The sequence below is a fragment of the Rhea pennata genome, chromosome 2 (genome assembly GCF_028389875.1).
Source record: "Rhea pennata isolate bPtePen1 chromosome 2, bPtePen1.pri, whole genome shotgun sequence".
In the NCBI taxonomy this organism is placed as follows: Eukaryota; Metazoa; Chordata; class Aves; order Rheiformes; family Rheidae; genus Rhea; species Rhea pennata.
This window is the reverse complement of record NC_084664.1, coordinates 137,530,808-137,547,414: the sequence shown is the minus strand read 5'-3', so window position 1 is coordinate 137,547,414 and position 16,607 is coordinate 137,530,808. Positions and strand designations below refer to the sequence as shown.

At 37.4% G+C, this 16,607-nt stretch overlaps 1 protein-coding gene across 39 annotated transcripts in view; it reads left to right on the top strand.

The window, feature by feature from the left end:
• The window catches only part of RIMS2 (regulating synaptic membrane exocytosis 2), a 459,058-nt gene that overhangs the window by 406,141 nt on the left and 36,310 nt on the right, over positions 1–16,607 (top strand). For 18 of the 39 annotated variants that reach the window (XM_062568269.1, XM_062568268.1, XM_062568275.1 and 15 more), the window contains one exon: positions 351–592. The exons of the other annotated variants lie outside the window; for them this stretch is intronic. In XM_062568269.1, the coding sequence (XP_062424253.1) occupies positions 351–592 (242 nt within the window). The remainder of the gene's footprint in view (positions 1–350; positions 593–16,607) is intronic. 39 annotated transcript variants of the gene reach the window in all.

Sequence of the window (16,607 nt, the reverse complement as noted above, 5' to 3'; positions counted from 1 at the left end):
CGTGTATGAACACACTGGTCTTTTTTGCATATAACTCTTAAGAAATTCTATATATAGTACCTGATGTATTAAATCATTTATGTATTTTTGCTAATAATTACAATCGGTAAATAAGAGCTTACAGTTTAAAACAAAATTTGGATGAGTGAAGTGTATTTGCAGGAGACCAAACAAGAACCAAACAAACAAAGTCGTTCCTCTTTACCTCAAAGAAAACAAACCCTACCTGTGTGAATTAGCTGCTTTTACCCACCAGTGTCCCAAAACTTTCCATCTGAAACCTGTCCTTTTCTGTCTTCCCCTTTTTACTCTTCTTTGTCTGCACTGTTTATCCATCCACTGGCTGACAGTGTCTTTACATCCAAAATGCAAAGCAGACAGATGGGCGCCTCAGGAAAGAACATGACCAAGAGCACCAGCATCAGCGGGGACATGTACACACTCGACAAGAACGACGGCAGCCAGTCGGACACGGCCGTGGGCACTGTTGGTGGCGGCGGCAAAAAGAGACGCTCCAGCATTGGTGCCAAGATGGTCGCCATTGTGGGCCTCTCGCGAAAGAGCCGCAGCACGTCGCAACTCAGCCAAACTGGTAGGAACTGGAATTTTCTTCTCTTGCGTTACGATTTACATGTACGTATTATGCATGTATTACAATTTAATTGTTTGGATACCCTGCTGACATTGCCTCATTAACAGTGTTCTAGGGAGAGAAGAAATCGGTCAAAAAATTTTAATTGCCTGGATATTTACTAAACTTGTTTTTGTAGCAAAGATCCTTTTCAGGCTGGACTGAGGCTTGTATTTTTCCACATGCTAGAGCTGATCTAATGCAAAAATCCCTTTGCTCCTCAGGAACCAACGTGAGCTGCTGTACTTATGATTTGGGGAATTCTTATGGATAGTTTGTGAAGGATGGCTAAAATGCAGTTGCAAGATTCCTTCTCTTTTGTTACAAATAGTGCTTGCATATTTCAGTCTTCTTCCTCGTATTCGAACACGGGACATTTATTTTGAAACAACAATTTTCATGAACAAGTTTATGTATTGTACTTTGCTGCATTAGTAAAACCATTTTATTGCTTTTTAATTCCTTTCTTTTCAGCCTACAAGCGTATTCACCATCAGTAAAAATTTTCCTCATTTCTGGTTATGTCAGTTAAAATTTGTTCTACCTTGAAAAAATGGACGTATTTTCTACGTTGGCACTCAAAGCATTTAAAATCTTATGCACTTTTTTTATTCCTCCTATTTCAGGGAAAATCCATATAATGCACTCTGAAAAGCTCTCATTGTCAATTAAAGAAGCTGTTTAGAACTACTGTACTTTATGTGGGAAAGGATATTTGTATTAAATTTTTTTTATATATCTCCATAAATAAGCAATTTACATAGATATGCAGATACCTATATTTATATATTTAAAGCTGTATATACATAAGATACATTATATATTCGGTATCTAAGCAAAACAGGTGTAATGTATGGTTCAACATCAGTTTACAAAGAGTGTTTAACATATGTGGTCCCATCCGAAGGTCATCATTGTGCGAAACACTCTTCAAGCACTGATAGCAGATTTTTCACTTCTTTTTGAAAAGTTTGCAATTTATATGGTGAAATTGAAATGATAAGTGCTTTAATGTTCAAGTAAATGGAATAAAATGATGGTTTACAATGTCAAAATTATGGTAATTTTGGGAAGTAAAAGTTTGTAAGAGGAGGACTTAAAAACTTGGAAAGAATAGAAGGGAGAAAGAGAGGACACTGAAAGGAAGAATAAGAAAGAGGTGCAGAAGAAGGGGGAGCACAGAAAGAGAACAGGGGATCTGAGTGTGCATCTTACTGAACACTATGTGAGAAAGGAGGGAATGAAGAAGCAGAGGGAAATTAATGTACATAGTGCAAGCTCTGAAAGTCATGCGGACACTGATGACTCCGTCAGTAGGCAGATCTTTGCAGGAATTTGTTGTCTAACCAGCTCAGTTACTGGTTATGGAAGTGGCTCAGTTACTGGTTATGGAAGTGGCAGTTTCATACATGTACTTTCTCCAAGGTCAAATGAATAGGGGGAAAGATGAGGTCATCTTTATACAGATCTGGGAAATGGCTAGGGAAAAAAAGAAAGAAAAAAAAAAAACACTAGCTGCATACTCACATAGAAATTTATAATTTTTGCTCATGTGATAATAAACAGGTATGTAACCATATGGTATGTCTTAATGTAAAAGATTTTAAATAAATTCAAGAAGGATGTTAGCTCTTTCACCTGTAAGCTTCTCAGTGCTCGAGAGAATCTGTATCACTGTGTGACTTGCTTAGACTTGATTTAAAAACCATGCTAAGTTAGTTATTTGAGATGATACTTTTAATCTGAAGCTTCTCTCTCACTGTTGTATCCAGGCAGCTGCCCAATAACTGATTAGATGGTCTAGTTATGGACAAATATGGAATGTCTTTCAAAATAACTCAAGTTCTCTTAACCCATTCACTGTGAAGGGGATATTCTGAAAAACTCGTAAATGCGGAAATGTATTTCAGTCCTATTACAGCTACAGCAGAGACCAGAGGGATCTGCATGGCTTTTGCAGGCCATCATTCTCCCTCTGCTCCTCCCCGGCAGACATCTGTGCTCAGGGAGGTCCTACTGCCATCAGGACTCTGCATGCAGAGCACAACCATGCTCCTGCTGTCCTTTTCTGAAAAGACCCCGTGTATATAGGTTGGCCATGGGTTGTCTTATACACCTGTTGCTGCACACCAGCTCCTGCTGTCCTGTTAGGGGTGTGCTCCCAAGCTCTCTTCCATCCCATGGCCCAAAGGGTCCTGTGGCCACATATGGCTCTTGCTATCATGACAGACATGTACTTCATTTAAATAATTGGTGAGCATGCCAGTGACCACGTCAGGGATCATTTGGACCCTGGCAGCAGCACGTGTGCAGAGACATGTCTCCAGCAATACAAGATGATAGCCTGGTGGTTAGGAGAGGAGGAGGTCATGTCGTGAAGTGTGCATATCTTTAGAGTCTGTCCACTGGCACATGTATTAGTATTCCCTGTTTTATCACATTATGTTCCTGTTTCAGACATTAAATGCCCGTACAAAAAAATTGTGTATTGATACAACTGTTAAAATGAGGCCTGGTATCAAAATACTGAATGTACTGTAGACTTCCTGTAAGTTCTGTAACTGAAAGTCAAGTGATACTCAGATTGCAAGGCCCTGTTATATAGAAGCTAGTTGAAGTATAAAGGGTTTTTAGGTAATTTTTGAAGACATTACACTCAAGTGATCAGCCAGGTATCTCTTTAGTTGACATAGCAGGGTTGAAAAAGCATGTGGATATTAGGAGATACCAACAATACTAGATCTACAGAAATCTGTCATATTTGTAGCAACCAAGTTTGTATAAACTGTGTCACATGTTGATATCAGTAAAGAAATGTCTATCAGTTTCTCTAAAATTTATTTCTAGTGTCTTGTGAAGCATAACTATATTTCAGTAGTTTTCTTCATTTGTATTTTCTAACGAAAATTATGCTAGAAATCTTTTGAAAGTAGTTTATTATGATTACTTTCAGGACTGGGAATCAGGCATACAATAAATATCATAAGCAATCCATTTTTATTGCTTTTTTCAATATACCTTTATATAGTTTGTTGTTAGCAGCAGCAAGAGGAGGACTAGGGAAAATGTGGGCCTGCTACTGAATGGGATGGGGGCCCTGGTGACAAGGGATACAGAGAAGGCAGAATTACTGAATGCCTCCTTTGCTTCACTCTTCACTGCTAAGGGCAGCCCCCAGGAATCCCAGAACCTGGATGTGAGGGAGAAAGTCTAGAGAAGGGAAGACTTTCCTTTGGTTGAGGAGGAAAGGATTAGAGACCTTCCGGGCAGGCTAGACATCCACAAGTCAATGGGCCCAGGTGGGATGCACCCACGGGTACTGAGGGGGCTGGCGGATGTTGTTGCCAGGCTGTTCTCCATCATCTTTGAAAGGTTCTGGAGAACTGGAGAGGTGCCTGAGGACTGGAAGAAAGCCAGTGTCACTCCAGTCTTCAAGAAGGGCAAGAAGGAGGACCCAGGCAACTATAGGCCCGTCAGCCTCACCTCCATCTCTGCAAAGGTGATGGAACAGCTCATTCTGGATGTCATCTCCAGACATGTGGAGGAAAAGAAGGTGATCAGGAGTAGCCAGCATGGATTTACCAAGCGGAAATCATGCTTAACCAACCTGAGAGCCTTCTATGATGGAATGACTGGCTGGGTAGATGAGCAAAGAGCAGTGGACATTGTGTCCCTTGACTTCAGCAAGGCCTTTGACACTGTCTCCCATAACATCCTCCTAGGTAAGCTCAGGAAGTGTGGGTTAGATGAGTGGGCAGTGAGGTGGATTGAGAACTGGCTGAAAGTCAGAGCTCAGAGGGTCGTCATCAGTGGTGTGGAGTCTAGTTGAAGGCCTGTGGCTAGTGGCATCCCCCAGGGCTCAGTACTGGGTCCCATCCTGTTCAACTTCTTCATCAGTGACCTGGATGAGGGGACAGAGTGCCTCCTCAGCAAGTTTGCTGATGATACCAAGCTGGGAGGAGGGGCTGACACACCTGAGGGCTGTGCTGCCATTCATCTCAAGTACTGCGTCCAGTTCTGGGCTCCCCAGTACAAGAGAGACATGGAGCTACTGGAGAGAGTCCAGCATAGGACTACGAGGATGATCAGAGGGCTGGAGCACCTGCCCTATGAGGAACGACTGTGAGAGCTGGGCCTGTTCAGCCTGGGGAAGAGAAGACTGAGGGGGGATCTGATCAATGTGTACAAGTACCTGAAGGGAGGGTGTCAAGGGGACAGGGACAAACTCTTTTTAGTTGCCCCGTGTGACAGGACAAGAGGCAATGGGCAGAAACTGAAGCACTGGAAGTTCCGCCTGACCGTGAGGGGGAATTTCTTCCCCGTGAGAGTGACGGAGCACTGGACCAGGTTACCCAGAGAGGTTGTGGAGTCTCCTTCTCTGGAGATCTTCAAGGCCCACCTGGATGCAACCCTGTCTAACGTGCTCTAGGTGACCCTGCTTGGGCAGGGAGGTTGGACTAGATGATCTCCAGAGGTCCCTTCCAACCTTACTGATTCTGTGATTCTATGATTCTATGATTTAGGCATGGTATTGGGAAATTGACATTCTAAATATATACAAATTAACATATATTTGATTTTACTCTTTAATTCTTTTAGCTTATTCAAGCAGGAATTCTTACTTGTGTTTTGGAGAGTAGAGGGTATGTTGATTTGTTGTTCCTGAGGGGAAGAAAGGGAGTAACTGTCTTAATAAGAAGAACTATAATAAGAACTTAGTAAGAAGAACTTATAATAAGAAGAACTGTCTTAAAAGAAGAGCCTGCTTGTAACTTAACAGGAGTTGTAAGGAAACAATTGAAAAATCATCAGGAAATCAATTCATAGGACATTAAGATGCCCTACAAACAGCTACGTAGTAATTATACAAGTCTAAGAGTATTAAAAGCAACATGAACAATCTCAAAAGATATAATCCATTGCATAAAGAAATGTTAATGTCCATGAACAAGCACATCTTCATAAAAGAGGATGTGATGCAGGCAAGAGAGTAAGTTCTGAGTTCTTTAATGGGGTATCTTGAAAGCAAACAGTGATGTTAGGAAAATTAATGGAGTATCTAACAAGATATCAGTGTATTTAATCAAATAAAAGTAAAATATGAGAAGATATAATTGGTGTTCTGTCCTAAGAAAGGTATTTTGATTTCATTCAATTATAGTTAGTGTATATTATATATAGTATATATTCTGTGTTGGAAGGCCTCCAGAGGAAGAGTTGAATACATCTAAAATATGTCAAAGACCTGAATAAGCAATATAAGCAATGCAGTGTTCTCCTGAGAGATATAATAATACAATTTTAAAATGCTTTGAAAATTACTAAGCCTGTAAAGCTGCTGACCAAGCCTATTTAAGGTTAATTTATGAAAGTGAAACTGTAATTCAAGAAGTCGGACAGGTCTGGATCTAACCTCATTAAGACAATCACCAGCAATAGACCCTTTTTCAGTTGATGACAGCAAAAGAATCCAAATATACAGTAAATGTGGGTGACGTCTTTCCTTATGTCTAGTACAGGAAAAGAGCTTAAATGGTGCTCTGTGGATCACTATCCCTGTGGGAAAATAAATAGAAGAAAAAATGTCAGTATTAAGATCATGAGAATACAGAAAACGTGAATAAAAATAGCCAAGGCTCATTCTCTGGTTTCCATTTGTAATTAAAGAAGAGCTGTAATTTATTTTCAGAAAGTTCATATTGCTTTGCCTCTTTCTAACAATGTGCATCACTGTTGTGATATTTCTCACCTATTGTTTCATTTAAAGAAAATTTTAAGTGCAAGAAAATACAGGGTTAGTATTTTGCCAAGCTTGAAAAAAGAGCAGTGGACATCCCTGCATTTCCTTTGACCTTGAAATCAAGCTAATGGTTGGATGACGAAAGTAATTTCAAAGATTTTGGAAAGTCTACTAATATAAATAAGACTTAGGTAAAAGACAAGATACTCTAGAGTGAGGTGTCAAGGTGAATTGAAATTGACTTCAGTTCTGATTCCTGTACTCTTTTCATTGCATAAAGAATAGCTAAAGGAATACCTTTATATACATATATTATATATAAATGTATGTATGTATATATATATGTATGTATGTATATATATAATTTATATTCTCAAAGGAATACCTTTGAGAAATTTCCTCAATTACTGGAGTAGTTAAAAGCAGTCTGTTGTGAACATTGGTCTTGTATGGAATTTTACATTTCTCAATTCAAAGTTGGGATTTATATAAAAGCAGTCTTTTAGCATGCATAGAGTACATATATTTTCTATTAAAAAAGAAAAAATTTACCACTAAACTGGAAGCTGAAGAAGCACCTACATCGGCTGCCCTTTGTTGTCTAAAATGAGATAAACTACAGTAAGCAAACAAATTACTGTGCTAAATGGTTGTTTTCATAATATACATTGTCATTCTTTACCGGTATAATTAATTTATGTGGCCAAAACTCAACTAAAATTTGATGTACTACTTCTAATATTGTTACATCTTTTACATTTTTAAAATCACATATATTTTTCGTGTGATTTGAACCAAGCCTTTTGTATTAGTTTTTTATTTCCACTCCCATTTCAGAGATGGTTTGATAATATTAATGAATTGCTCTAATGTGTAGTATTACTATTCTATCAGTATTCTTTATGTATAATCTGATTTAGTTTCAGAATAAGCCCGTATTACATTGAGAGAAATATAGGATTAGCTGTTGACAGGAGATTAAGGCCAATTTGTTGCACTGATCACTTGAGAAGTGTGACCTGAATCCATTACCAAGGAGAAAGTGTCATTATGATAAATACATTGCCAAGAACATTAATCAACTTTTACTAAATAAACCATAGAAAGTAGTCTAAGAAATAAATATACTTCATAACAGACTAGAAAGGCTGATCACACAAGATTTTAACTACATTTTACTAAACTGATAGATTTTTGTTTTAAAAAAGTTTTCTTCTGTAGGTAGGTAGAAGGGTGAGGAAGAAGATAATAATGATAGAACTGTCCATAACAATGTTTTTGAAGGTAGGTACATATGACTCCTGGTATTTCATAAAGTTAGTCCTGATATTTCTGTGAGATATGTATGCAGTGAAAAGAAATATATTGCTGAGGTGTCAGAACTGAACTCCAGTGAGTACTAGCTGCGATCTTACAGAAGTGATCCTCTGAAAAACATTTCTAACATGTAGCACATAGGAGATGCCTTGTGCCATATGTAAGCAGAACTTCCAGGCAGATGAGAAGAAAATTCTCTACTGAGAAATGGAAATAAGAATAAAAGGCTTACTTTTGGACAAAATGTGCAGCTCGTGTATACCAGCTGAGCAATAGTGCCCCAGGCACAAAACACTCATTGAACTCTGCCTATAACATGTAGTTAGTTACCAGCTCAGTGAGATTTCCACCCGTGAGCTTTCCAGCTATGGTGGAGATGATGCTAAATCCCTTGATTGTAAGCATTTATGTGATTAATAAACTCTACCTACATTTCTAAAAATTATTTTCCATGTTGTCACTCTTTCCTTAAAAAAGCGGCTTACTTACATTACCACTTGATCTCATTAATAAGGAGAAAAAGGAGAAAGCTGTAAGAGAGATCAGAACACCCAGCTTGACCTTCTACCAATTTTCATTCTTTTCATAATTAGCAGTATAAATAGATAAATGTAGGGTGATCTTTCTTGGTGAGAATACTGCTAAACTGCCTTTCTTTATTCAGAGCACAAGAATTCTCACAAGATCCCTGCTAAAAAAATGCACGTCTCCTCCCAAAAAAGTTTATACTTCTTTTATTTTTGTTTTCACAATAAATATGGTTTGTTATTTAAGCAAAGTCATCACAGTCACAATTCTTCATGAATTAATTCAATTCATAGAGCATTTATCTTTTAGTTTATATGAGAGCTATTTAGCAGAATAATTTAGGCTTTCCATAAGACTATTCTAGTTTGAAAAATCCTTTTGTGATTTTATAATTCTTTACTTAACATGTGATATAATATGATAAAATCTATATGAATTTCTTGTTAGATACTCTGTGAAAAAAGACTCTCACTTCATCCTACAGAAATTTGAGAGCAAATTTGTAGAAGAACTTTGTAGGTGATTTCATACTGTATTTTGCCAGGTATTCACTTTTCAATTCACCTAAAAGATACTGAGATATTTAGCTGTAATTATTATTCTATGTATCTATATAATATATAGTCTATACCTTAGGGAATAAAATTCCATTTTACTTTTTTCCAGATGAAATAATATTTCTAGTACTGCCAATTTTTAACATTGCTAAAAATAAGTGATTGCATTATTCCAGAAGGGTAACTTTCATCTAAACATTGCTTCTATCAAGCACCTTTACTGAGTTATGCTGTGCTATGGAAGATTTGCTCCAGATCTCTGAAGGCCAGCAAGAAGAGGGCTAATGTACCTTGCTCTTGGTCTCTTATCAGAAACATGGTTCTAGCATCAAAAATAAATAAATGCAGTATTTGCATTTACAGATTCATTAGAGCTTCATCTTTTCTAATTCAGCATTTTATAATAACACAAGATTTCCTTCATTGTAGTTACAGAGAAGGAAATATTAGATGTCCTTTGGCAAGTCATATCTCAGTATTGAAGTTACGACTTTAAAAGTGCCCACACAATCAGCAATACCATTATTATCCTTTTGATAAATGAGGATTTGCTTCCAAGAATAGAAGGTAATTTGTAAAATAACTGTCTCAATGTAAAAATCATGAAAGTGTCCCAAGAAGTAAAAGTGATTTTAAAGATGTGTTTTGTAAACTAACTCAGGACAATTCTGTAGCCTCAACCTATACACAACTGCATGTGTGTTGTGGTATTAGAAAAGATCTGTTTCACTGTACTCTCAGATTGCCCATTTCATCAGGATGTCTTATGCCTGTATTATAAATAAGATTCTGATTTACAATCTCCATAGGATGAAATGGACAGTTTAAACACAGCCCAAGATATACTGCCCATAGGAAATCATGCAGATATTGAGAATACAGTTGTGTAGGCTCCTGCATGTTTCTCAGCTACTTGTGCTGATTTCCCTTGTAATGGACTGGGATATACATCTAGGCATCTCCAGGCCATTCAGGTTGAATGGCTTATTCTTGCTTTGACGAAGTGTGATGATGCTATCACTCAAAACCTGTATATGCCACTAACAGAAAACTCTTACAGGAGAAATGGTGTAAAAAAAGGTATTTAGAATTAGTTAAATGTAGCAATGATGATTCACAGAAAACACATGAGCAGTGCTGGGATCAGGGAGCTGGACCCTTTACTCATGAACAAAGTGCCTTAACCACTAGCCTGCCGTCTTGGTTCTCTTATCAATGCTTTATTTGACCTCTTGGATCTTGCGTTCTTTGCATGCCAGCACAACTTCAGTTGATAGGATAAGAATTATTCTCACTGCAAAATACTGGAGTTGATGTGTGCTTTGTGCTCTCCAAGAAAGCAGAAAATGTTATAGTCCTCTCCAGTAGAGGAGGATCTCTGAATCCAGATCTCCCTTGATCCTGGTTTAGTCCTCTAGGTTGCAATGTAAAAAGGAGAAGAGTGGGATGGAGAGTGGGATGGAGATTCTATTTCTTCTCCTCTTGAATTTTATAAAATAAATCAATTGCCAGCTCGCTTCTTGAGAACAGTCCTGTAGTTGCACTTCAGTGAGGTTTACCAGATTTGTCCCTTGGGCAGAACCTGCAGAATTTACATTTTCTGGATGATGCATGTTGGCAAGAGTCAAGGAACTTGACTTATTAAGGTCAGGTCTTAGTAATAAAGCAACAAAGAATTTTTTTTTTTTTGGTCTTTCTGCATGTATGCCTTGCTATTGAAGTGCTCTAGGATATATTTTTTTTTCAAGTTGATGAAGCTAAATTAAATAAATCCAAAATGAGATACTTAGCAATTATCAAATGCTTTGACAATGGATAGTGGGAGTTTTGAAGAAGTCACAAATGCATCTAAATTCAGTGGAAACTTGAGAATCTAGTTCAAGCCATATACTTGTGAACTCAGTATTTTTGCTACATTTTTTTTTCTTTTAGTAGTTTACGACTGAGGAATTCATCTAAGATTTTTCTGAAATATCAGTACAGCTTCTGTCATACTTAAATAATATGACTGAATTTTCTCTAATACTACTAGGCATATTTAAGTTAAGTTAAACTGTCTTTTTCTGTTCAGGAATGTATGTATTAAGAAGCAAAAAACTGTCATTTGGAGCATGGCACAGTAGGAGAAAACATGCAATTTGTTCTCAAAACATTCCTACTATTAGAGTGTGTTTAGGAAGAGGTGAATGACTTCTTAATACAGGAAAAATGTCTTTTTTCTCCCTTTTGTCAGCTAAAGTAATTTCCTATTTTAATTTATGTCCCTTCTGTATCTGTATAAGATGAACAGAACCTCTGGGAGATATTTTCTTGCCAATCTTAGCTTTTATTTTAAGTAATCAAAACATAGCAATTCTTAACAATTGAGAGGAGTATTTTTCTATACCTGTTTTAGAGAGTTTTTAGTTATTCCTGAAAGTGTTTGTAGAAATGTCATTGAATTGTTTTTACTCTTACAAGCTTTTGAATACACTATGAAATACTACATTATGTATATACTTTTGTATGAATTAAAACTCTGCTTACAAGGTTATATTCAGATTTGATCCAATTTCCTAATTATAGGAATGTAATACTTAGATTTTGCCATTACCTAGGTAGAATTTGGTGCCAGCAAAACCTATTTTTAGCTCAGTCTGTGAAATCACATTGAGACTTAATTGAAGATATTCACACTAATAAGCACTCTTCTTGGTAATATTTGCTGCAGTAAGACCTGTAAAGAATAAATCTGTACTGTGAAAGAAAAATGACTTCCTTGTGATTAATTAAGTTAATGAATAGTGTCTATTGATATTTTTATAGGGTAGATATCTTGGCTATTTTGTGAAGTGTAAAATTTAACTAATGTATTGAATGGAAAAGATAATATATTAACACCTTAAAAATATTCTGATTTTTATAGAAACTTTATGTCCTAGATTTTCTAAAAACTGTAATGAACTTTTTGTTCTAGCAAAGCAGTAGTCTTTTTTGTTTTACTATTGCATAAAAATGTGCTATAGTTTAAAAGCATCAGAAAAAAATCTTTATAGATCTTTTTTATACTGCATTAATTTAATCATTGATTTCTGAAGTGTATCAGTGGCAAGTACAAATTCTTTTGTAATAAGCATATATATGAAACAGTGTGACTTGATTGAAATGTCAACATTTTATGATTTTTACACCATTTACTAATGTTTTAGTTTTTTCAGTCATTTCAAGAGTATGCACGATTGAGTTGTTTTTGAAGCCTCAAACTCAGAGGTTGAAATAATTCATCTTGTAAAAATTCACATGTCCCGAATGGATCTTCAAAACTCAAATAAAACCACTGTTAAACTTGTAGTTCTAGTTAAAAGCATTGCCTGTGTTTTCCCAAAATGTACCTGTTTTCTTGACAGGGGGCATTCCTGTTATAGCAGTTACTGTACTTTGCCATTGTATCCAAAGCCTAAGTCATGTCTTCATCCATAAAGGGATAGAAATGCTAAGTAGTGTAGAAAATCACTCGTAATTAAGTAGACAAAATGCGTAAAAATCTGGAGAGTTATACCATTCTGTCAGGCAACAAGAAACTATTTGCCGTGCTGTGCCATTTACTGCCCAGTGGCTGAACACCATACTGGTGTAGTTCTTCAGCCAATGCACAAGCTGAGAGACCCTTCATATTCAGTGAGCATACTGAGAGCAATCAGGTGCTGGCAGCGGCTATAAGTCAAAGGTGAGTCTGCGTGAAAATGAACTGATCAGGCAGTTCACCAGCTTCTTTACAGAAGTGTCTTCAAGTAGGAAAAGGCATTAACTTAAAAGCATAAGTAAATGCTTACTATTCCATTTAAGCAGCTAAGCAGTTGCTGTCATGCAGTGTGTTGGCAGATTGTAGGAACTGTTCAACAGAACCCTACTGGAAAGAGGATTCTTTGCAATTCTGATATAAATTTTCTCAGGTGGTCCAAGTTGGTGTTTGGCTTTTGCCATCATGCTTGTCTCTTTTTAGTAGGGAGATGAATTTAAACGTCTGCCAGCTTTGTGTGTTGAGTAGTCTCAGTTTTCTTGGAATGAGGAAGAAACTTTCTACCATTCTTAATTTTACCTTAATGCATCCTAAACTCATGACTTTTGAAGATACACGATGTACATAAAAAGGAGTCTGGAGGTCTCTTTCTGGAGCCTCTAAAGCTCTAACTGTTATGGTTGCTTAAGACTACCTCTGTATAAAAAAATAAAAAGAGTAGAGTCTACTCTTGTTAACATCAAGGCCTGGCTGAGATCTGTATGGCTAACCTATTTAACGCTTCCTCATCCCTAAAATCTACTGGAATCCTCCCATGCCTTTGCTGTCTCCTGAATTGTGCCTATTTGGGAGAGCTCTAGCTGGCCTTGGTCACAATATTGATGGGGAGGGGGCTAAGGGTGATGGTGATTGTGGGTCAGTGCATGAGCCACTGCCATGGCCCTGTAGACTTCACTACCATAAATATAGCCTAAGAAAATAAGTTTCATGCAGTTTTTGTGAGTGTGGGTATATACTTTATCACCCTGTGTAGACCCTCTGTAACATCTTGCAGTTTTATATACCCCTGACTAATTTCAACTACATTTGAATGAATAGATCACAAAGATAATTAAATTCAGGAGGGTAATTTGGATGTCAGAGTATTTCTTAAATACTTGCATGTAAATTCTGCAGCAGCCTCTATCTTCATATTAGTAATTCTGAGTTTTTGATGTTTTCACTGTTCTTTTTCTGTCCATTTGTATAAAAATGTGAAAGGGATGGTACGGACTGAAATTACCATCAGGGATCACACAGGTAAAACTCAGGAAAATCCTTGAACTTGTTTTTTGTTAATTCTTTTGCACATCACCAAGAATTCTATTGTCATATGAAAATATGTTATAGGAGCTAATAAATCTTTGGCATTTTTAGCCAATTTGCATTTCTTCCTGTCACCACTGCTAACTGAGTTGTCCAGTTCTGCCTTCAACCTATCACCACCTGCTTTTTCTCCATCTCTCTTCCTGAGTTATGACATGTCTGTCCAATGTGTCTAAATACCAGAGAGATGAATATGCTTTGTTGTGCTGTGTTGTTTTGAGCTAAGAGAGTTTGGATTTGACTGAGAATAATTGGCCAACATGAAAACAGTAACTTCCTGGGAATCATCTACCTTCTAGACAAAAGAATTTTGGATTAAAAATACAGAAACTCCTTTGTTAACTCTTATGAAAACAGAGGCCTGTAAGACATTGATCTTAAATCAGCATGAAAGGAAGGTACTCATATCATAGGATGATACCAGTATTAAAGGAAGGTTAGCAAAGTTTGTGAGACTGGTAAAAATGTGTAGATCCAGGATGAAGGGCTCCACATCTGTGGTGAGAGAGCAGCAGCAGACAGTCTGTTGAGAAGATTTTCATCAAAGGTGAACCACTGCGTGAAAGCCAAAGTGATTGGTGGGGATGAACTGCAGCAGGAGGCAGCAGAGCCGACTCAAATGGAAGAGAAAGTGTCAAGAGGTCAGCAATGTGGAGTATGGGGAAATTCAACAGTTATATCGGCTGAAGAAAGAGAAGGAGGACATGTCAGGAGAGGACTAAATGACAATATGAATTTAACTGCTGGTTAGAGTGTGGAAGCGTGAACAAGAAAGCTAGAGACAGAGGGAGAAGAGCAGCTGGGGAAGAATGTAACAAGAGAAAATCTTTTGTGAGTGAGAACTGCGTAGGGCTGCTTGGAGTGACTAGGAAAATCCTTCCAAGCAAGCAGGGTAGATGAGAGACTCAAATAGAAATTTTCTTTTTTCATTAGGTATGCTTTCTTCTATCTCCCCTTCCAATCCTTCATTCATTTTCTGTTACTGTTTGGACTCAGTCATTAGTGTATCACCTGTTAATTTTTAATATTGAGCAGTTATTAAGGTGTTCTTTCCAATAAACGGGAACCGTAATTGAAAATCACTACTCAACTGAGGCAGGAAATCAGATTATAGCTTCATAGGCCCATCCTCCATCCCCTTTGGAGGGACCCCAGTTTCTCCAAAAAGAAGACGTCTGTGTTAAATATTCTTCCTATTTTGAATTAAAAGTTTATCTCAATTTTTATCATCTGTTACATTAAGATATTTAAGACATAGTATGTGCATAGAGGTAGACACTGGTGCCTTTTTGAAGGATCCCATTTAATTTGATAGTAAGTGTGATGTGTTGGAGTGAAAATGTCCATTTCTGTGAAACAAATTTGGATTCAGCAGTCTCACAGTAATCAGGCCTGATATACATAGGTATATAAATTTGAGATGAACATACATCTGTCAAATATATATATATATACACACATGTATATATAGATAGATATGTACATATAAACATTTTAGTTTTTTCATTTCATCTTAACTATAGTTATTACACAGATATCTGAGCTATCGGAGTCTACACCTTTCCTGCCCACAATGAAATAATCTCACCTCTCAGTATACCCCAGTTTTTGATCAAATCTCCTAAACCCCTGGAGCTCTCCTGTATCTCTCCCATGTCCCCTGCCTAGTGGGAAAAGAGCTGTGTAAATAGAGGTTGGCACAGTCCAACCAGGGCTCTGGCTTCTCGATGGGAGCACTAATTTGTGGCTCTTTGCAGCCATTTATTTTCATTAAACTTGTAGGAAACTATTATCTTTGAGACCTCTATCTACTGTGGATTGTCTAGTAGGTTCAAAACTTAGCGAGGGGGGAAAACATCCAGATGGGCAGACAGCACAACCATGTAAGAACCTTTACTGTAGGAAACTAGTCTAGAAATGGCATACATACCTACCAGGCTTCCTATCTGTCACTTTACCATCTGACAGCTAGAGCTGCTCTTTCAGCTTGCAGCTCTGGACATTACTAGGTTATCAGTGCATTGTAATAGGATTAACATTGTAAAATATATTTCAGTCCTGAAACAGAGCTTTTATCTTCTTCACTTCTTATACTGGGCTAAACACAGAATTGCCAGTTGGATGCTTGATGCCGTCGTGAAGTTTGTTTTGTCCTTCTGATGGATTATGCTGTAAATTGGGCTCTCGGTCAGATTTAAAGCCAAATTTCAAGAAACGAAGCTAGTACATTGATTGCTTTAATTTGTAACAGTTGATGGTGTATTGTAGACATGCTGAGTTATTCAAGAAAATATAATTCAAGCAGTATAGAGCAACCAGTAGCATGATATCAGCAGGGTTTTTGATCCTGTCCTGAATGGGCTCTATATGTCCTACGATGAACACTTCCTCTGGCAGTGGCAATGATTAGCTGGAGTAATAGATTTCTCTGATTTTAATTTCTGTAATTCTCCCAGTGAGGACTGGTACTTTCTATATAGGTGATACATACTGTTGTGCTTTATTTTTTCTGCCTTTCAAATTGAGATACAAGGAGACAGTAACTATGTAACAGTGCCTAGGCTGACTTTGGTAGCCAAGCAACAGCTTAATTCCTATGACGTTTCCAGGCAATTTCTTCTACACTGTGTTGGTTCTTCTGTCCATTTTGTAGTAAGTTTTCAGTAACCATGTTATGAGACTTTTCTCCTCTAATCTGTCAAGAGGTGGCTTCAGAAACAATCTACACATCCTTCTCTATATACAGATCATATGCAAGATTTAATATATTTAGGGCATGAGTGAAGAAGGCCCCAGAACTGTTCCAAGAGGGAAGGATGTGATTCACATGCAGGTGTGTAAATGATTTCTTGGTGATGACTCTTACTCCCACCCACTCCTTACGGGGTTCAAAGTGTGCTAAGGCTTTGATATGCAAAGGCCTAAGCCCTGAGCAAGAAGAAGAACAGACAAAATGCTGTATTATAGCAA